Below are 23,001 nucleotides of genomic sequence, written 5' to 3' on the forward strand. Positions count from 1 at the left end.
TTATTACATTATATCATTTATATCTAAATTATACATATAATTTATAAGCATCAGCAGCAACAATGTTAACAATAGGCAAAATAAATGTTAAAAGTCTAATGTTTTCATATGGAGAAAATAATTGACAGGGGATTCATATCACCTTTGCAGAAATGCAATTTATTTTAAACAGTTTTAGAAGGTTTATGTGCCGTTTAATAGGTTTAAACTAAGAGTGAGGAATAATTCACTGGGTAATATTAATTCACTGAATGATATTAGCTGGAATATAACATTGTCATTATAAATTATTAATAATATTTTTGTAGGTCTAGATCATGAAATGCTTTCTGACAAAGTGCTGTTTATATGCATTTTCACAGAACTATATATAGGCTACTCAACCGCGATCGCGCGTGCAGATCATAAATAATTAATTTCCACAAAGCGGTATATTTAGATGTGTATTAGCGAAATAATTGCTATGTAGTAAATGATAATATAATCTAGGGTGTTTAAACAAGATAATCTTGTCAAAAGTTTCATTCAGTGGCCGTGCTCGAGCATTCCTGATCATCAACCCAGTGAGTGCAATATGATCGACCCAGTGCTCAGCAATATGAACGAACTTTTTTTTCGAGACTAATGGTGAGCAAATACAACAGATAGAGAATTAAATTCAGCGCTTTTATTTTCAACATGCACTCATTCATGTCTGTTTTATTTAATTCATGTAAAGTTACGTCTTCATTGGGGAAGGACATGACGGATTACGCTACGTGGCACAATGAGTTCGTCTCAATTTTTGAGATCCAAGCTGCATAAATAAACTATATCAGGCATTTATGTCTCAAACCTCATTTCTGCATGCATGTCTGTTATGTTAAATACAGTTGAATAATTAAAGCAAAGCAAGTAGAACATAAACTTTACGTGTGCACAGTTGTTATTGACTGATCTTCTCAGACGCGGTTGCAATGGCGGAATTCTCAAAACGGCCACAAGATGGCGCCGTTTATCGGCAAAATCGATATTACAAAACCGATACCCGATTATGGGAAAATGCTTAAATATCGGGAAAAATATCGGTAAACCGATACATCGGTCGATCACTAACACACACACACACACACACACATACTCACACATACTCTCTCACACACACACACACACACACACACACACACACACACACACACACACACACACTCACTCACTCACTCTCACATATACTCTCACACACACACACAAACATACTCTCACATATACTCTCACACACACACACACACACACACACACTCACTCTCACACACACTCGCACACACACACACACACACTCACTCTCACATATACTCTCACACACAAACACACACACACAAACATACTCTCACATATACTCACACACACACACACACACACACACACACACACACACACACACACACACACACACACTCACTCACTCTCTCACACACACACACACACACGCACAGTCTCTCTCTCACACACACACACACACACACACTCACCTTCACACACACACACAAACTCACACACACACACAAACACACACACACACACACACACACACACACACACACTCCATCACACACACAATCTCTCTCTCTCTCTCTCTCTCACACACACACACAGTAATAAACACTGAATCTCAGCATTGCGGTGGCCGATGAAAATGTTTTCATAGGGGCCCATTTGATTTGCCAACAGCAGGAGTCTGACACTCTCTCTCTCACACACACACACACACACACACACACAAACTCACTCACTCTCACACACACACACACACACACACACACACACACACACACACACACACATACACATACACCCACACACACTCACTCACTCTCACACACACACAAACACAAACACACACACTCACTCACTCTCACACACACACACACACACACATACACATACACACACACTCACACACACACACACACACACACACACACACACACACACACACACACACACACACACACACACACACACTCACACATCACGGTGGCCGCTGATTTACAGGCGTTTGATTTGCCGACAGCAGGAGCCGCCGCTGAACGCCTAATTAAAACAAATGATTCCGGTTCCCAGTTTGATTCAATTTGCGTGATTACAGGCAAAACGCTCAGAGAACGTAATAAAATTCTTTCTATTAATTAGAAAACGCTGCGGTGTGATTCATGAGCGTTTGGCAGAGTGTGAGAGAGTGAGATCTGAGACGACTGTACGCAATGAGCGGGTTATTTAGTCTTTATTATAATCATCAACATTATTCTTCTCAAATAAACCGAACAACACTTGCTCTATGAACTCGTACTGTACACGCGTTAATCAGTCTAATGAGTTACTGCACATTATGCTCATTTTCTATATGCATAAATCATCCAGATGACCTACTAGGCAGTTGACAAATGAACCTGTCAGTGAACTATTCTATTTTTATTTACTTAACATGGAGATTTTAGGTTAAAATTTACATATTTGCATAAGAGAGGGTGTGTGTTTTAGGTGCTGTAACATCTGTACTATTTCTGTCCTCAATAATCATTTTAAACATTTGCAGTGACAAAAGTCATTTTTTAAAGTACAAATGATCCAAACGATATACACAAAACTATTTATTTATTTTGTTACAAATTCTTTAACTTTTTTATTTGTAATTTTTTTAATCTTCTTGAGTGACAAATATACATTATAAAATCATAAATAATCCAAATAATTTATTTTAAAAACTATTACTTTTTTTTTTACAATTGTTTACACTCTTTATTTACTAATTTTTATATTTATATTTACAAATATTTACCTTCCTGATTTCTTTTATTTGTCATTTTTTTGTCCTCAATAGTGATTGTAAAGGTCTTCCTGAGTGACACATATATATTTTAAAATTATAAACAATACAAATAATTTTGTAAAATAAAGCTATTAAAAGTATTTAGAAATGTTTAAAATTTAAAAAAGCATATTTATTTCTGGACCCATGCAGAATAGCACACTGTGCACAAACTATCATTAAGAAGTAGTATGTTGCACACAGTGTGCACTGAGCGAGTATTCCCTAGTTACTTAGCTGTGAAATGTGATTGGTGTGCAGAAGTCTCTGTGTGTGTGTGTGTGTGTGTGTGTGAGTGTGAGAGAGAGAGAGAGAGTGTGTGTGTGTGTGTGTGTGTGAATGTGTGATTCTGTGTGAATGTGTGATTCTGTGTGTGTGTGTGTTCACCTGTGCTGTCGTCGTACACCACCGTGACGGTCCTCCACCTGAAGAAGTGCACGAGGTCCAGTATGGCCCGGCTGAGCGAGGAGAAGTCGGGATACAGACTGACATAATAAGAGTCCCTGTTATCCGACACCTGGTGCTTCCAGCGGGTCTGAATGTGAGGGACACCAAGAGCGTTCGAGATCGACTGCACCGCATTGGCTGATGAGCTGTGGGAGGGGCCAAAGATCGAAGCCACGCCCAGGGAGAGCTGCTCGCAGGCTGCCGATTGGACAGCAGAAAAGAACATAGGACCAATCAAATGCTGACCCACAGATCATACTTACATTCTTGATTGTTATTTAGAATTATAACAAAAAATATATATTTTTATTTACAAATAGTCAAACTTTTTGGTTTTGTTATTTACAAAAGTTTACATGATTTCATTATTACTTGGGTTTTATTTACAAATATTTACATGTGTTATTATTTACAAATGTATATATATAATTTATAAATATTTACATTCTTGATTATTTTTTAGAATTATAAATATTTTTTATTATAATTTACGATTGTTTATTTAGATATTTGATTGTTATTTAAAAAATGTACATGATTTCATTATTACTAACATTTTGGGATTTATTTACAAATATTTACATTTTTGTTTTTATTTGCAAAAATATAAATTTTTGTTTTTATTTACACATTTACATTTCTTGATTATGATTTACAAATATTTTTATTCTTGATTTCTTGTTAACAAAAATGTACATTCTCTATATGATTTCTTATTTAAAAACATTTACCTTGTTATTTACAAATATTTACATGATTTTTGTCACATTCACGTTAGTTTGGACTCGTTATGTTTTGTATCCGTCACTCATCTGTTGTCATGGACACGTTCAGCTGTCATCATCATCAACACCTGTATATATGTACAGTTCTGTTTCAGTTCAGGTTTTGTCTATGTTAAGTGTGTGTTGCCTTTCTGTTGGACATTTAGAGAAATATATAAATGGATATTTTTTTTTAAATCTTTTGAATTGAATCGTATACGTCTTCCTCATCTGTCTGCCAGCAACCACCCCTGACAATTTGATTATTATTTACATGTTGGGTTTTATTTACAAATATATACTTTTTTTTATAAATATGTACATCCTTTATTATTATTTACAAATATTTACATTTTTATTTACAAATATGTACATTATTGGTTTTAGTTACAATTAAATTAAATTTTTATTTACAAATATTAATGTTCTTGATTATTGTTTACAAATATTTAAAATATTTGATTATTGTTCACATTTTTTGGAGTTTATTTACAAATATTAACTTTTCTTTCTTCTTTTTTTTTTTTTTTACAAATATTTACTTTTTATTTACAAATATATACATTCTTGATTATTATTTACAAATGTTAACATTTTTATTTACAAATATTTACATTCTTTTTAACTTAAAATATTTACATTCTTGATTATTGTTTACAAATATTTAAAACATTTGATTATTGTTCACATTTTTTGGACTTTATTTACAAATATTAACTTTCTATTTCTTTTTACAAATACTAACTTTTTATTTACAAATATACATTCTTGATTATTATTTACAAATGTTTAAATTTTTATTCACAAATTTAAATGATTGATTTCTTATTTACAGACGTTACATTTTTATTTACAAATGTGTACATTCTCGTGTAGTGGTTACAGTAAATGCATAATTTGTTAGGTCTTGCAGCTTTATTTTGCAAGTGTGTATTTTAAAGTGTACTGCCATCGGATGTGTTTTATTATCCAAATTATTTGCTTATTTTCTTCAAATTATGCAGTTCATATGGTGAAATTGTATAGAAACCATGACTTTTCTTTAATATTGGTTCTTTTTCTCTCACAAAGTGATCATATCATTTTGAAGTGATTTTTTGTTGTTGTTCCTTTTAGACCATGACTGAATAAATCAGCATAAATCTAGTTTGGAACGACATGATGACAGAATTTATTCCAACATACTGTCTGAGCGCTAACAGAGAGATTAGATTTTATGATAAAAACAGTTTTTCCGCAGCCGTCGAGGTCACTAATGCACATATTAAAATGAGCTGCTTCTATTTGTCCATTTCATCTCAGTCTCAGTTTTAAACTGGATGTTCTTTGGCAGCAAAAGCACCTCACATGCTATTTCTCTAAATGAGCCCAATTTCACTTTCCATTCCAGCTTAACCGTCGCGTCTGAAAGCAGCCGGAGAAAAAAAGGTCATTAAAATTACAAATAAGGCCAGAGTCGAAGCTTTGGGTCTGGAGTGACATAGCGCAGGAAAATAGGGCAGCGTTTGGGAAGATAAAAGAGCCTGTTTTCAGGAGCGATCGAGAGGAAAACTCCCTCACCTTTCCTGGACGCCTCGAAACTGTCGAAGACGTTGATTCTCTGGATGTCGTACGTGAGCGTCGTGTTGGGCAGAAGCGTTCGGTTCCTGTTGATGGTGTTCAGTGCGAATTTAAAGGCCAGTTCTTCTGGTCCAGATGGGCCGCTTTCCATCGACTCGAAGATCCCTCCTGCACACAGTGTTGGGGAAAGTTACTTTTAAAAGTAATGCATTACAGTATTGAGCTACTTAACTAATTGCATTACTTAGTTACTTTTTATGAAATGTAATGGCTTACATTACTTTTGCGTTACTTTTTCTCACCTGTGCTGGGCTTGCTTGTTTGTTTGTTTTTTAATAACAACAAAAAAGTGATATTTTTGGTAAATGTAAAGGCCTTTCACACCGAAAGTGAAATAAATAATCCTCAGGATGAAGGAAATGCATATTTAAATCTTTCATCTGCTGATATTCTGGATTAAAGAACAACAGGAGACAGGAGAAGTTCCTCTACTCTTACTTCTGAATATAATCTAAAGTCATTTTTGTTTATTAGTATGGTTGAATTAGATCATTGAAGGTCAGCAGCAAATAAGTTGGTTAAAAAAGTGAGATTAAATACATTAAGTATATTTGTGTCATTTAATATAGTTAATTATAATTATGGATGTGCATTTTACTGTTTTTATTAATTTTGAGTAATACTGAATGTTTTCGTGCAAGTGAGACGAGTAAATGCATGATCACATTTAGTCTAGAACTGAAATAACCATCATGTTTACACAGCACGCACACACACACACACACACACACACACACACACACACACACACACACACACACACACACACACACACACACACACACACACACACACACACACACACACACACACACACACACTTTTACTGTCTTAAGTTAAATTATGTGTGATATGTGCCCCTTTGTTTACCATATGTGTGTGTATTAGGACAAAATCTACTCCCAGGTACAAATAAAGTAACTTGAAATTGAACACACACACACACACAGGCTTCCTCTTCTCACTTACACACACCAACGTCAGAGAGAGAAAACAACATCTGGACACCAAAACACTGAAACTCCCCAAGCACCGGAGCTTCATCAGTCAAACATCTGCACTCTTGTGTTCTACTAAATCTTTTGTTTTCATGTTAATCCCTGTGGTGAAAATCAAGCATTTAATGTTGTTTATATGTCTATGTGGTGTTTTTAATATGCTTTAAGACAAACCATGTGTAAATTCATAAGTCGACAGCATTGCTGAGTATTTTCTCCTTAAAACTGCAGTGAACCAAAGACAGCCTCAAAAACACGGTTTGAAATCGCTGGTGTTTCTGACGTCACAAAATACCTTGTAACCAATCAGATCAACGTGTGATCGTCAACGAGTGGATCTCTGAGTGAGTGAGTGAGTGAGTGGAGGTGGGGCTCATTTGCATATTCATAGCACCAAGCATACTAAATGAGGCAAGGGTGTCGAGTTACATTCAAGATATTTTAAGGCATTAAGATTTTCGTGAAAGTATGTCATTTTGGTGATCAAAGATGAGTTTTAAGGGATCCAATTATTGTCTACAGGGCAATTTTTTGTAATTTCTTTATGTGTATTTTGTCATTTTATTATTTTTTCAATATTGCTATTAAGGTTTAATTTATATTAATTTTAGTTTTAGTATTAGTTAATGATAAAAATCCTACTTGACTTAAAATAACTGACTTACATAAAATTAACTGAAAATACAATAAAAATTAAATATAGAAGTTTTATTTTATTTCAGGCAAATTTCTGGTTTAATTAAGTTCATCTTGATATACTAATATAACTAAAACTAAAGAAAAATGAATTAAAAACATATGCAATTCATACAGTGCAATCACAAAATTCTGGAGATCAAATTAATTTAATTAAAGCTTGTTTTATTTTACATTCACTTTTATAAGGTTTGGAAATGTGTTTGAAAATCATGTGAGATACATAAATATGTTTTTGGTCATTAAAATAAGTTAATAAGTTCAAATAAGTTAACAATTTATTAGATATTTATTTACACAGTGAACTGAATGACATTTCAACAGATGATATCAAAATTACTACCTATAATTTGACGTACAATGACTGTTTTCTGTGAAGCTGCTTTATAATGACAAATTTTGCAGTTATTGAACTGAACTGAATCAACATGGATCTGAATAATGACTCTTCTGTCTTCTGTAGAGCTGCTTTACTCCTGAATCTAAATTCGTCTTATATTTGATGATGACGTTTGCATAATTGATTCTGTTTATTAACATGAAGCTGCTTTGAAACAATCCGTGATGTATAATGCGCTGGATAAATAAATCTGACTTGACGTGACTTTGGATAAAAGCTCTGCTAAATGCATGTAAAATAAATAAAACGAATGCATCTGACCAAATCTGCATGTAACGGGCAGCGATCGGCCACGAGGGTGTGAATTGATGTGGAAATAAATTATGCAATGAGTTACGGAATAATTGCCAATATCTCTGTCTCTGTGTTTATCGCTCTCACATCCTCCGTCTGCAGGAACACACACATATTCATAATCACAGCGCTGGCGATAGATAAGTGCAGCGCAAAGCTTGTTTCTGCTCTCTGAGTGGATCATTATATTCTCCTGCTGAATCTGAGGTGTTAATGTGTGAATGTGTGAATCTGTTAATGATTACAGTCACTAAAACACTCCCTCAGACAGAGATGATTGAAACTAGAGATCTAGAGAGAAATCTCTCACCACTAATGCTGTAAATACACAGGGATCACAAGTACATTTTAGAGGTTAAAATTAACAACAGACCCCAAACTGTTGAATTAAGCTGCTATTTATTTTCAAGTATAATAATTAGTGCTGTACAACGATTAATCGCATCCAAAAAAAAAAAGTTTGTGTTTACATAATATATGTGTACTGTGTATAATTATTTTTGTATATATTAATACACACATATGCATGTATATATTGAAGAAAAATTACATTAGTTATTTATACATTAAAATATATGTGAATATATATACAGTATGCAAATATTTCTTAGATATGCTGTCAATGATTGTAAATAAGACAAAAACACTCTAAAATCAAAACAAAAGCAAGTTTGAGCTGCTAAATCAACAGATGCATGATTAGTTACTAGACTTTCAGGAATATTCCAGCTGAATTTCTCTCTCTCTCTCTCTCTCCCTCTCCCTCTCCCTCTCTCTTTCTCTCTCCCTCTCTCTCTCTCTCTCCCTCCCTCTCTCTCTCCCTCTCTCTCTCTCTCTCTTCTTTCTCTCTCTCTCTCCCTCTCTCTCTCCCTCCCTCTCTCTCTCTCTCTCTCTCTCTCTCTTTCTCTCTCTCTTCTCTCTCTCGCTCTCTTCTCTGTGTAATTATGATAAAACTGTTATCCTGCTTCAGTCTTTGCGGAGCTAAAAACAGCCCTGAGTTGAGTTGATGTTATCCGCATGCGAAGGTAAAATGTTAAGTCTTCGCTCGCTTTCATGCAGCTCTCAGATCAGTGTTCAGAGGATATTAGATATTACAGTCATATTTCATCTGCACTCACTCCTCAGAATCAAACCCAGAACATCTGAGGCTCCGTCTCGTCTCATTCAGATGCTCTAGTGTCATCTTTTGTGAGCCTTTTATGTGCATTTCAAATACATAAATAATATATTTATTAGGAGTGTAACGACACCCTCATGTCACGATTCGATGCATATAACGATACGATATCACTGCGATACTCCAAGACATATGATAACAGGTGAACAAAAAAAGTCCTGTTGATTAAAATGCTAAATTTGATATTACATTGTGTGTGTAAATGAATAGGCTTGGTTCCCTTTCAAGGGAACTCGAGCTGCGTTGAGACGCGGTGGGAACGCTCTGCGTGATTGCGTCGTGAAGCATGTGTATAATCAGTCCAATGGAAGAGCGAGACGTCATAGGCGGGTGACGTCATAGACCAGGAAGCTATAAAGCACACCAGAAAACAGACCGCGACAGCTTCTGTTGCCTTCAGCAAGCGCTCTCTGTATACTGTTCCTTGTTTATTTACTGTTGTCTGTCACAAGCACATTATCTATCTATCTATCTATCTATCTATATATATATATATATATATATATATATATATATATATTATGGCGAAACAAGAATTCAAGCGTTGTGTTGTCCCTTGCCCTCGTTTCATCACGGGTGGGGACACACATCAGCTTTGTGTTGCTTGTCTGGGAGTGGAGCATGCCCAGTCAATTCTCGAGGGAGCTGACTGTGAGCATTGCGAGAAGCTGTCCGTGAGGACGCTCCGCTCTCGCCGGGCGTTCTTTGAGGAGGACGGTTCGGTTCGCGCTCCCCGAGGTGCGGGTCCCGCTGCTGCCGAGGCACAGCGAAGGCTTTCATCTTGGGGTTCGCATATGGATCTAGTAGCGGGGCTTGAGACGGGCCCAGCCCTTTCTCAACCCTTACCTGCTGGATCCGGTGCCTCTGCCCAGGAAGGAGCCCGCGCTGCGGCTTCTCCTTCCCAGGTTGGGGAACCATTGCTGAGGCTATCCAGTTCTGAGGATCTGGATGTCGTCAGTGTTGATATGGGGGATTTTGAGTCTTCGCCAGCTCATGCCTCCGGTAATGATGAGGAGCTTATGGAGGTTTTATCTCGTGCTGTAGCTAGATTAAATATTGAATGGCCAGCCGATGATTCTCAGAGTGTTACTAAGAAAAGTTTATTAGATGAAAGATTTCTACCATCTAAAACACAGCCTCCACGTCGGGGACTCCCGTTTTTTCCCGATCTCCACAATGAGGTTTCGAGATCGTGGAATAAACCGGCGTCATTCAGAGTATTTAACCCACAAACTTCCAACTACAGTAATGTTTTGGGTGCATCTGATTATGGTTATTTGACGGTGCCTCGGGCTGAAGAGACCCTCGCGAGCTATCTCTCTCCCGAGTCATCGTCATCATTAAAAGCCCCGACGTTACCCACCAAGCCATTAAAATCTACATCTTCGCTGGTGGGTAAAGCTTATTCGGCAGCAGGTCAGGCTGCGTCATGTCTGCACACTATGTCTATACTGCAGGCATACCAGGCTGATCTGCTGAAGAATTGCGTCGCGCAACAGACCTGTCTCTCCGGGCCACCAAGGAGACGGCCAAATCAGTGGGCCGTTCTATGGCAGCCCTGGTGGCCACGGAGCGGCATCTTTGGTTAAATCTGTCTGATATAAAAGATAAAGATAGGTCTGTTCTTCTGGACGCACCACTGTCACCTTCAAGTTTGTTCGGCGACGCTATCAATTGTGTCGTCGATAGGTTTCAAGAAACGAAAAAACAATCGGCTGCGTTCCAAAGGTTTCTTCCTCGACGTTTCGATGTCCCCGAGACTGCTGGGCGGAAAATGATTATTAAATCCGAACAGTCTCGTCCGAGTACAAGCTCCTCACAGCACAGAGTGCATCAAAAACAGAGCGTCGCCACTCGGGCTCCTCCACAATTTGGGGAACCTGGGTGGCGGTCGCAGTCCAGGCCAGCTAGGGGTAGGCAAGATCTGAGGACTGTCATCTCTAAGAAGGCTTGGGCTAAGAAGAAGTCTGAGGGTGTTCCCCTCCGAGGAGGGACGATTTCGAGAAATCGTTCATCCTCGGCACCCTCTGGGGGGCGATTCTCTGAGGAGAGTCGCAGCGCTGCCACATCAGTTGTTCCCTGCCGGTTCGCCGCTTCAGGGCACCGAGGTGTCAGCGTCCCCATACGATTCTCCGAGGAGGATCGTAGAACGGTCAGTTCAGTTGTTCCCTGCCGGTTCGCCGCTTCAGGGCACCGAAATGTCCGTACAACCGAATCCCGAGGCCAGTCTCGAGAGACTGGTCCCCTTAGTAGAATTTCTGGCAGCGTGGAAACTACTGCCAAATATTTCTCAGTGGGTCCTGCATATAATAGAAAAGGGTTACAGAATTCAGTTCGGTTCTCGTCCGCCCAGATTTCAAGGGGTCCTTCCCACAGTGGTGGACCCAAGGCAGGCTCGGGTCATGGAGCTAGAAGTACTGATGCTTCTGCGAAAAGGGGCTATAGAAAGGGTTTCTCCTCCCAGCAGAGAGTCAGGGTTTTACAGCCGTTACTTCATCGTTCCCAAGAAGGATGGGGGGTTGCTTCCTATTCTAGATCTGCGTCAGTTAAACAGCAGAGTTCAGAAACTCAAGTTCAAGATGCTTACACTCAAACAGATTGTATCACAGATTCAGTCCGAGGACTGGTTTGTCACAATAGACTTGAAGGACGCTTACTTTCATGTATCCATTCATCCTCATCACAGGAAGTTCCTGAGGTTTGCTTTCGGTAGCGAAGCATACCAATATCGGGTCCTTCCATTCGGCCTAGGTTTATCACCCCGCACCTTTACGAAATGCGTGGATGCAGCGCTGGCTCCTCTGAGACTCCAGGGCATTCGCGTATTAAACTATATCGACGACTGGTTGATCCTGGCTCGTTCCGAGCAGTTGGCAGTTCGGCATCGAGATGTCGTTCTGTCTCACATAAAGAGGTTGGGGTTGCGGCTAAACACCAAGAAGAGTGTGCTCCTCCCAGCCCAGAGGACCACTTTTTTAGGGGTGATGTGGGATTCGACAACTATGCAAGCACGATTGTCTCCAGCACGTATTTCTGCGATTCTCACAGCCGTAAAGATGGTAAAACTAGGCCAGTCACTCACTGTGATACAGTTCCAGAGACTGGTGGGTCTCATGGCAGCTGCGTCCAACGTAATTACTTTTGGTCTTCTGCACATGAGACCCCTGCAGTGGTGGCTCAGGACCAAGGGGTTTTCTCCGAGGGGAAATCCGTTTCGCACGATCAAGGTCACGCGGTTATGCCTACGTGCCTTGGTCATGTGGAAGAAACCTTGGTTCCTTGCCCAAGGCCCAGTATTGGGGGCTTCTTGTCGACGCGTAACGCTATCGACGGATGCTTCCCTCACAGGCTGGGGGGCGGTCATGAGTGGCCGCTCGGCGACAGGTGTCTGGCAGGACCATCAGCTTTCGTGGCATATAAACCGACTAGAGATGATGGCGGTATTTCAGGCTCTCAAATACTTCCTGCCAGACCTGAGAGGGCATCATGTGCTTGTCCGCACAGACAACACATCGGTGGTCTCTTACATCAACCATCAAGGGGGTCTGAGGTCCCGATAATTATGCAAACTGGCTCATCAGATCCTCCTATGGGCCCAGTGGAAATTACTGTCACTCAGGGCAGTTTATATTCCAGGGTGTTTGAATGTGGGAGCAGATATCCTGTCAAGGCAGGGGCTGAGGCCCGGGGAGTGGAGACTTCACCCCGAGGTGGTGGAGCTCCTATGGGAGAACTATGGTCAAGCTCAGATAGATCTTTTCGCATCTTACGATACAACCCATTGTCAGCTTTGGTTCTCCCTCACATATCCAGCTCCTCTCGGACTGGACGCTATGGTACAGGTGTGGCGGAGGCTTCACCTGTACGCATTCCCCCCGATATCATTGCTTCCGGGAGTTCTGGAGAGGGTTCGCCAAGAAGGGGCTCATCTATTATTAGTAGCCCCGCACTGGCCGACCCGAGTGTGGTTCTCGGACCTAGTGTCCCTTCTGCACGGCTCTCCCATGGAGATTCCTGTCAGAAGGGACTTATCTCAAGCAGGGGGCACGATATTTCACCCTCGCCCGGAGTTGTGGAAACTGTGGGCTTGGCCTCTGGGGGGCCCAGCTCTTAGAATCCGGTCCCTCGACTGAGGTCGTTGAGACCATCCTTCAATCCAGAGCTCCTTCCACGAGGAAACTATATTCATTGAAATGGAAACTGTTCTCTACATGGTGTGGAGAACGTTTTTTAAATCCTGTTAACTGCCCGGTTGGTACAGTTCTCGATTTCCTACAAGACCGTTTCTCTGGTGGATTATCTCCCACCACCTTAAAGGTGTACGTAGCGGCTATATCTGCTTATCGCTCCCCTCTGGGGGCTTCTTCTCTTGGGAGAGATCCTCTTATTATTCGTTTTCTCCGTGGTACATTGAGGCTGAGGCCTGCACTGCACTCTAGAGCACCGGCTTGGGATTTGGCCTTTGTACTTGAGGGTCTGGCCCTGGCTCCCTTCGAGCCTATTGAAGAGGTTTCAGAGAAGTTCCTTACACTAATAACTCTATTTCTTCTCGCTATTTCTTCATTTAAGAGAATTGGAGATCTGCAAGCCCTGTCGGTGGCTCCTTCATGTTTGGAATTTGCACCTGGTATGGTGAAAGCATTTTTACACCCTAGGCCGGGTTACATTCATAAGGTCACCACTAATGTGGGTGGCCCTATTGTGCTGCAGGCTTTTTGCCCTCCACCTTTCATTACCCCAGATCAGGAAAGTCTCAATCTGTTATGTCCCGTTAGGGCTTTGGATGCCTACGTTCACAGAGCTGCCCTGTGGCGTAGATCAGAGCAGTTATTTGTCTGCTTCGGTTCAACCAAGAAAGGTTGCCCTGCAACGAGACAGGTAATGAGCAAGTGGGTAGTTGAGGCTATCTCACTTGCTTATGAAGCGGCCGGACAGCCTTCACCTATGGCTGTCCGCGCCCATTCTACTAGGAGTATGGCTGCCTCTAAGGCTTTAATTTCAGGGGTTTCCCTTCAGGACGTTTGTAATGCGGCAGGCTGGTCCTCACCGCATACATTTGTCAGATTTTACGACCTAGACCTCTCCACTCCCGGGGCTAGGCTGCTTGTTTCTTAGTGTGCGCAAGGACTTCACACAGAACGGGCATTTCTCTTTATGGCGTAGTGGATATGGGGTTCCCACCGCGTCTCAACGCAGCTCGAGTTCCCTTGAAAGGGAACGTCTCAGGTTACGTATGTAACCCTGGTTCCCTGAGAGGGAACGAGACGCTGCGTTCTCCTGCCATACTTCCTGCATGCCCTGATCGACTTGCTTCAGGCCTTTTCAGAAGCTGTCGCGGTCTGTTTTCTGGTGTGCTTTATAGCTTCCTGGTCTATGACGTCACCCGCCTATGACGTCTCGCTCTTCCATTGGACTGATTATACACGTGCTTCACGACGCAATCACGCAGAGCGTTCCAACCGCGTCTCAACGCAGCGTCTCGTTCCCTCTCAGGGAACCAGGGTTACAAACGTAACCTGAGACGATTTGCTGCTGGAAACCCATTTTACAACAGAGACACCAGAATAACAATATTATGATTCTGAAGCTGAAAATGCAGAATTATTTTAGACGAATATGCTGCACTCTTTCACTCACTAGATATATTTAAAATAATGTATAGGCCACTTTTACTGGTAACATCAGACATTTGGCATTATCAGGACCCACAAATATGCATTATTATACACTATATTCAACATTTTATATAGTAGTTTAATTTAGAACTGGCACTAAAACTCTGTAAACTAAATTTTTATTTTGGGTTAACAATACACAATACATATTGTCACTATCCACGCATTTTTGTATTGCGATATATTGTGACACCTCTAATATGTAGGCCTGTGTTTCGAGTGTAAAGGATAACGACCTTCAATTCAATCAGGATCTATATACTAATATAGTGAGGATTTTCGACTTCTGCTTACACACACACACACACACACACACACACACACACACACACACACACACACACACACACACGTGTATGAAGGACCTCCTCTGGGCTGATGGATGAATTTCCTGATCAAAGTCTATTAAAAATATTACTATTGATGAAAAGTTTGTTTTGATCAATGGTTAGAATTAAGAGTGGTGATTACGGCTGAGTGAACCGACACTGCAGTAGAATTAAAGGAGTAATTCTGTTCTTTTTCGTTTAACGAATGTTCACATAAAATAATGTTGAAATAAAAACTAAAATAAAAAAACAGATTTTTTTTTAAATTAAATAAATTGAAATAAAAAATTATATTAATTTAAAAATAAAATAAGAAAATATATAAAATAAAACAAAATAAATTAAATAAATTTATAAGAATTTATAAATCTTTAACATAAATATTGCCTCTTTGTGTCTGATTTTTTTATGAACTTGCGTACTCTCATCTCATTGTTTACGGCAAAACCAGGATTACTATCATTTCTGTTAATTAAAATGAAGCTGAAATAAAATTAAATGTAAACATTAATTGAAAAACTAAATGAAAATTAGAAATATTACCTTGGCAAAAAACTTAAGTTTAAGTTGAAGCACTAAAATTATTAACTCTATTATTAACTCTATTATAACTCTATTACTCTATTATTATTATTATTAAATTAATAATAAAAATAAATTAAACCTAAATAGCAATATTTTAAGAAAACAAAAAACTAATTAAATGACAAAAGCACTTAACTCAATAAAAATGAAAGTCAAATTAACATGAAAAAAAAAAATAAGAATATTAATAAAACTATAGTAAAAACTAAAATAACACTGGGTAAAACCAAGCAAACAAAAATATGAAAATATTCGTATATACTTTATTTATTTGTAAGTGTTCAAATGCAAAGTGAAAATAATTACAACATTCTTCAAAATATTTTGCGAACGAACTTCATGCAGGTTTAGAACGACTTGCGGGCGAGTAAATGATGGATTATGGGTGAACGATCCCTTAAATCTGCATTCCCTTCCCACAATGCACTGCAGAAACATTAAAACAACAGGAATGAATGTGGAAACCCTGATGAAATGCATCATTCGGTTTCATTCGTGACCTTTTGAGCGTCTGGACGCGCGCAAACACTGATTCAATCATCTAACACACACCATCTCCCTCTCTCGCTTGACCTTTGACCTGTGTGGCTCCCAGGGATCGATCCATCACACATCAGCTGCTGATCTCACGGGTGTATTAAAGGAATATTTCAAACGTTCTGTTATTATTTACTCCAGGGCTGTTTTCCACAACAGAGACGCTAAAACTGCGGAAACTCCGAAGGGTTTGGGAATAAAGCGAACAGAAGCTCATATTAAACACTGATGGGAATCAACAGAAATAAATCACAAATCTGATTGTTTGAAATGCAGCGTCTCTGTGAGCCGAACGACAGTCAAACTTTACATTCATATTTAAAACTGTTTATAAATTTTAATTTGCATATGAATTAGGTGTCAGAGTTATGTTTACTTTCATTGTGTTTTGGTTCTGTGTGTGTGTGTGTGTGTGTGTGTGTGTGTGTGTGTGTGTGTGTGTGTGTGTGTGTGTGTGTGAGAGAGTGTGTGAGGGTGTGTGTGAGGGAGTGAGTGAGTGAGCGTGTGTGTGTGTGTGTGTGTGTGTTTGTGTGTCTGAGTGAGTGTGTGAGGGCGAGTGTGTGCGTGTGTGAGAGAGAGTGTGAGAGTGTGTGTGTGTGAGTGAGTGTGTGAGGGCGAGTATGCGCGAATGTGTGTGTGAGGGCGAGTGTGTGTGTGTGTGTGAGGGCGAGTTTGTGTGTGTGTTTGTGTGTATGTGAGTGTGTGAGGGCGAGTGTGCGCGCGTGTGCGTGCGCGTGTGAGGGCGAGTGTGTGTGTTGTGCGTGTGTGTGTGTGCGCGTGCGCGTGTGTGAGGACGAGTGTGTGTTTGTGTGTGTGTGTGTGTGTGTGTGTGAGTGTGTGTGTGTGTGAGTGTGCGCGCGAGAGTGTGTGTGTGAGTGAGTGAGTGTGTGTGTGTGTGGGTGCGTGTGTGAGAGGGCGAGTGTGTGAGGGCGAGTGTGTGTTTGTGTGTGTGTGTGTGTGTGTGTGAGTGTGTGTGTGTGTGAGAGGGCGAGTGTGTGAGGGCGAGTGTGTGTTTGTGTGTGTGTGTGTGTGTGTGTGTGAGTGTGCGCGCGAGAGTGTGTGTGTGAGTGAGTGAGTGTGTGTGTGTGTGGGTGTGTGTGTGTGTGTGTGAGTGTGTGTGTGTGTGTGTGAGTGTGCGCGCGAGAGTGTGTGTGTGAGTGAGTGAGTGAGTGTGTGTGTGTGGGTGTGTGTGTGTGTGTGTGTGTGAGTGCGTGTGTGTGTGTGTGTGTGTGTGTGTGTGTGTGTGTGTGTGTGTGTGTGTGTGTGTCTGGAAACACCGGATCAATCCTCCTCCCTCCACTCTCGCTCAGTTTCTCTCTCTCTGACTCATGTGTGCCACGAATGCTAATAGCCGATGGATTTCTTCTTTGCTCTTGAAAGCGGTGGTTATATTTTTAAACTGTGAAAGGTGCAATTTGTTCCTGGAAACAGTTGAGGCCGTTTCTGATGTCTTTCACAGTTTGAGTCTGTTTGTTCCTGTTAAAATGAGGCAAACGTACAGGTCCTTCCTCATCACATCTGAACTTCTTTGGTTTATTACGGTATTATTTGCTGTAAAGATGCTTAGAAACGCGATGAACACATAAAACTGACTTGATTTGACATGTGAAGCCAACAAACGCCAACATGCGCTGACACTCGCCTGTGAAACCGTTCATTCTGTCTTCTTAATGTGTCTTACAGCGTGAGCCTGATACATTATTTATTACTTGGAATGGTGTATTATATAATAATACAAATTATAAAAAATTAAAGATTATAATAATTATAAAAATAAAATAAGCCCATTTAATTTATTGTTGTACAAATAGTTCCCTTTCGTTGTCACTCCGAGTTACGTCGGATGACGACGAATGGGGTTTCGCTTAGAACACCTATCGACTTCGAGTATTACGAAACGACCCAATGGCAAAGAAATGCCATGGGTCTGCGGAATTTGCATAGCGTATCTTCGCCTTACCTCGTGGGTATAAAAGGAGGACGCCGGCAACATGCAGATATGTTTTCGCTTCGGAGCCAAGAATATTTCTTCACTCCACAGTCATCTCTGACTTCGCTCTACGAGACGAGCCTCTCTCTCCGATGTTGGTGTGATGGCGATCTGCAGCGAGCTCACAGTGCCTGCTGATCTGTGCAGTGATCTGCCAGTGTGTGTGTGTCTCCCTGTGTGCTTCAACATCGTGGAGTTTTTTCTCCTCTCTTAAAAGAGCTCGCACGCGGCACGTCTTTTTAAGACGGCTCGCCCTCGCATTTTTGGTTGTAGCGGAAAGTTATCAGACTCTTATGGGCACGAGCGCTGTCTAGTGTGTTTGGGCTTGATCATGCTTGCACAGCGCTCGTGGATGACTCATGTTCTCTCTGGGAACAAGGCGCCGACTCTGTGTCTGCGACCCCAGCCCCCCTCTTTAATGACGGTGCCGGCTAGCGAACTGATGATTCCACGAGTCTACCCTCAGGTGGCCCGTGTGTTTTCATTTGAAGCTACAGAGAATGATGCGGTGTCTGTAGCAGCATCACTAGGTGGGCTTGATTCTTCTGGAAATGACGACTCGTCACAGCTGCCACCCTCTGGTGTGCATACGGCTGTGCCTGAGTCTGATCCGGAGATGACGGCCATGCTTTCCCGGGACAATTGGTTTTTGGGTGAGGCCGCCGACCCGCGTCCACCGCAAACCCCAATATCTTTCCTCCCGGACGTGCATGACGAGATCACGGGTCCGCTCGTTGGTCTCATCCGCCTTTCCTCCCCTCAGGGGCCGCTGCCCATGGGTACACTGGGGTCCCCCCGGTTGAATGCTCTGTTGCCATGCTACTGTGTCCTCAGAGTGCTTCCAGGCGCAATCCTAAGCACCCGTCCAAAGCCTGAAGTTCTTTTCGTCTACACTAATCTGTGGCGAAAACCTATAGTTCCACAGGACAGGCAGCCGCCTCACTGCATCCCATGACCGTTCTGTTGGTCTACCTGACCCAGATGCTCATGGACATGCAGGAGCGCGGGACTCACTCGAGGCTCTTCAGTGAGCTGCGCGCCGCCACTGACCTTGCTCCGAGCGACGAAAGTGGCCGTACGCTCTGAGTCAGGTGATGTTCATCATTCTGGGGCTGACCGGTCTGATGTGCACGATGTCGGGCGGACACGTCTGCTCGACACCCCCATCTCCCAGGTCGGCCTCTTCGGCGGTGCTGTTGAGTGCTTCTGCCCAACAGTTCTCAACCGCCCGTGAGCAGATTGAGGTTATTCTGCCCAACGGCCCCGCCGTCCGCTCATATCTCTCAGTCTGCCCACCTCCGAAGGCGCTCTCCTACGGTTCTAACCCCGCCCGTTCACGGGCCTGGCTCTGCCAGACCGTAGGGGGGATGCCACAGCCCTCTCCAGCCCCGCCCCCCGCTAAACGCCGGGATAAGCGGCACTTTTGAGATGGGCTGCTCAGAGATGAGACTCAGTTCTTTCCAGGAGTTGGTAGTAGGGCCACTCCTTTCCCCGGTGGAGGGCTGGCAAAGAATCCTTATTCAGAAAGAACTGACTCTCTCGTCTCTGAGCATATAGAGTTCAAGGACGACACAGAGCGCCGCCCACAAGCCGTGCTCTCCTCGTCCCCCTCTGTCCCAGAGGCGGTTGACACGGCGTGCCGTCCACGGACCACTTCGCCCCTGTCCCCCTCTGTCGCCAGACCCCTGACAGAGCAGGCCCCCGTGGAACGCTGGTCCTTCCCTGGCCTCCTCTGTCAGGGTGCGGTTATGACCTTGCCCCCACACCGGGCCGCTATGCCGTCCACGTCTGGGCCGGTCATTCCGCTTCGCTGCACCACCGGGGGGACGTCTGTGGTTCTTGACTCCGCTGGCACAGTTGGTAGCCTGCCTAGTGCTCCCTTCTGTTCCGCCGGGTCGCGTGAACCATCGGCTCAGCTATGCGATTCAGTTCGCACGGTCTCCTCCCCGCTTCAGCGGAGTCTGCTCCACTTTGGTCGGTGGCTATGCCCCTATCATGAGAGCGGAGGTTGCCACCCTACTGGCGAAGGGTGCGATTGAGACTGTCCCTCCAGCCGAAATGAGGTCCGGGTTTACAGCCCCTACTTCATTGTCCCGGAGAAGTCTGGTGGGTTACGGCCAATCCTGGACCTACGCATCTGAACCGCTCCCTTCACAGGCTGCCGTTCATGATGCTCCTGGCCAAACGCATTTCTGGATGTGTGCGGCCACAGGATTGGTTTGCAGCGATCGACCTGAAGGACGCCTACTTTTATGTCTCCGTTCTCCTTCGACTCAGACCATACCTACGGTTTGCTGTCAGGGCGCGCGCAGATCAGTACGCTGTTCTCCCATTCGGGCTAGCCCTGTCTCCTCGCGCCTTCACAAAGGTTGTTGAGGCAGCCCTTGTTCCTCCATGGGAACACGGGGTTCGCATCCTGAACTACCTCGGTGACTGGCTGTCTTAAGCTCACTCCTGAGACCAGGTTTGCGAATACAGGGACCCAGTGCTCCGGCACCAAGCTCGTCTGGGCCGTCGGGTCAACTGGGAAAGGAGTAAACTGTGCCCCGTGCAGAGGAGCTCTTTTCTCGGTATGGACTTGGTCGCCTTCTCCACTCAGCCATTGCTGACTTGCCTGAGACTATCAAGCGCAAGAGTGCAGTTCCACTGAAGTTTTTTCAGAGGCTCCTGGGTATATGGCATCTGCAGCCGCGGTACGCCGCTCAGATTGCTTCATATGAGACCGCTTCAGCTTTGGCTTCGCAACCGAGTCCCGAGGTGGGCATGGCAACACGGCACCCTCCGAGTACCAGTTACTCCGACCTGCCGTCAGTACTCACCCCATAGTCGAACCTCAGTTTTCTACGGGCCCGAGTGCCCCTGGAAAGAGCTTCCCGGCATGTTGTTGTCTCAACAGATGCCTCCACGGGCTGGGGCGCCATGCGCAATGGACATGCTGTCACACTCTCATGTTGAGCAGAAATGCTCCTGAAAAATTCTGTGAGATTTATCACACCCAGGTGTTGAGCAGAAATGCTCTTGAAGTTCAGTGAATTTCTTCACACTTAGGTGTTGAGCAAGGTTGCTCCTGAAGCTCAGTGATTCTCGCATGTAGTGTTGAGCAGTATAGCATGTCTATAGCCTCGAGTTGCTGGCAGTACGCCTTGCCTTGCACCGCTTCCGGGCGTTACTCAGGGGTCAACACGTACTAGTCCGATCAGTCAATACCGCCACAGTAGCGTACATCAACCGTCAAGGTGGTCTACGCTCGCACCGTATGTCGCAACTCGTCCGCCACCTCCTCTTATGGAGTCAGGCGCATCTGAGGTCGCTTTGAGCCATTTTCATTCCCGGAGTCCTGAACTGTGCAGCCGACGAGTTCTCACGGCTTCAGCCCCTCCCTGGAGAATGGCGACTCCATCCCCAGTCGGTTCAGCTGATTTGGGACCAGTTCGGGGACGCACAGATAGATCTGTTTGCCTCTCACGACTCGACCCATTGCGACCTGTATTATTCCCTGACCGAGGGCACACTCGGCACGGATGCACTGGCGCACAGCTGGCCCCGGGGCCGCAAATATGCGTTCCCCCAGTGAGCCTTGTTGCGCAGGTTTTGCGCAAAGTCAAGGAGGTCAAGGAGCAGGTCCTTCTGGTTGCGCCCTACTGGCCCACCCGGACCTGGTTCTCCGAACTCATACTCATCGCGACAGCACCTCCTTGGCCCAGTCCTCTGAGGAAGGACCTTCTTTCTCAGGGACGGGGCACGCTGTGGCACCCTCGTCCCGATCTTGGAGCCTCCACGTGTGGCTCTTGGACGGGACCAGGCGGGTTGAGTACCCTACCACCTGCGGTGGTGTTTACCATCACTTCCGCTAGAGCGTCGTCCACGAGACACGTCTACGTGTTGAAGTGGAACCTCTTCGTCAGCTGGTGCTCTTCTCGCCGAGAAGACCCCCGGAGATGCTCGGTCGGTGTCGCGCTTTTCTTCCTTAAAGAAGGGTTGGAGCGAAGGCTGTCTCCCTCAACCCCCAAGTCTATGTTGCCGCTATTACCGCACTCCATGACTTGGTAGAAGATAAGTCCTTGGGTAAGCACGACCTGAACATCAGGTTCCTGAGAGGAGCGAGGAGACTAAATCCTCCTCGCCCTCCTCTCGTTCCCACTTGGGACCTCTCAGTGGTTCTAACCGCCCTGAAGAGTGCTCCCCTTGAGCCCCTGCAATCAGTCGAGCTTAAGTTCCTGTCTAGGAAAAAGACAGCGCTCCTGGTTGCACTGGCCTCCATCAAGAGGGTAGGGGACCTGCACGCTTTCTCCGTTGACGAAGTATGCCTGGAATTCGGGCCGGGTTTCCTGAGACCCCGGCCTGGATACGTGCCCAAGGTTCCCACCACTCCCTTCCGGGACCAGATGGTGAACGTGCAAGCGCTGCCCCTGGAGGAGGCAGACCCAGCCTTGGCACTGCTCTGTGCAGTACGCGCTCTCCGCGCCTATGTTGACAGGACGCAGTGTTCAGGACCTCAGACCAGCTCTTTGTCTGTTATGGTGGGAAGCTGAAGGGAAAGGCTCTCTCCAAGCAAAGGTTGTCTCACTGGATACTGGACGCCATTGATTTGGCTTACCAGCAGCAAGGTCGACCATGCCCCCTTGGTGTGACTGCCCACTCCAC

At 43.6% G+C, this 23,001-nt stretch overlaps 1 protein-coding gene across 1 annotated transcript in view; it reads right to left on the reverse strand.

Moving 5' to 3' along the window:
- The window catches only part of LOC143706028 (glutamate receptor ionotropic, kainate 2), a 92,148-nt gene that overhangs the window by 61,731 nt on the left and 7,416 nt on the right, over window positions 1-23,001 (reverse strand). Inside the window, exons 2-3 of the mRNA XM_077197569.1 lie at window positions 5,617-5,784; window positions 3,233-3,490 (exon numbers count right to left, since the gene is read on the reverse strand). Coding sequence (XP_077053684.1) covers window positions 3,233-3,490; window positions 5,617-5,784 — 426 coding nt within the window. The remainder of the gene's footprint in view (window positions 1-3,232; window positions 3,491-5,616; window positions 5,785-23,001) is intronic.

The sequence above is a fragment of the Siphateles boraxobius genome, unplaced genomic scaffold, assembly GCF_051911475.1.
Source record: "Siphateles boraxobius isolate OS27281-9 unplaced genomic scaffold, OSU_SipBor_1 4, whole genome shotgun sequence".
Lineage (NCBI taxonomy): Eukaryota > Metazoa > Chordata > Actinopteri > Cypriniformes > Leuciscidae > Siphateles > Siphateles boraxobius.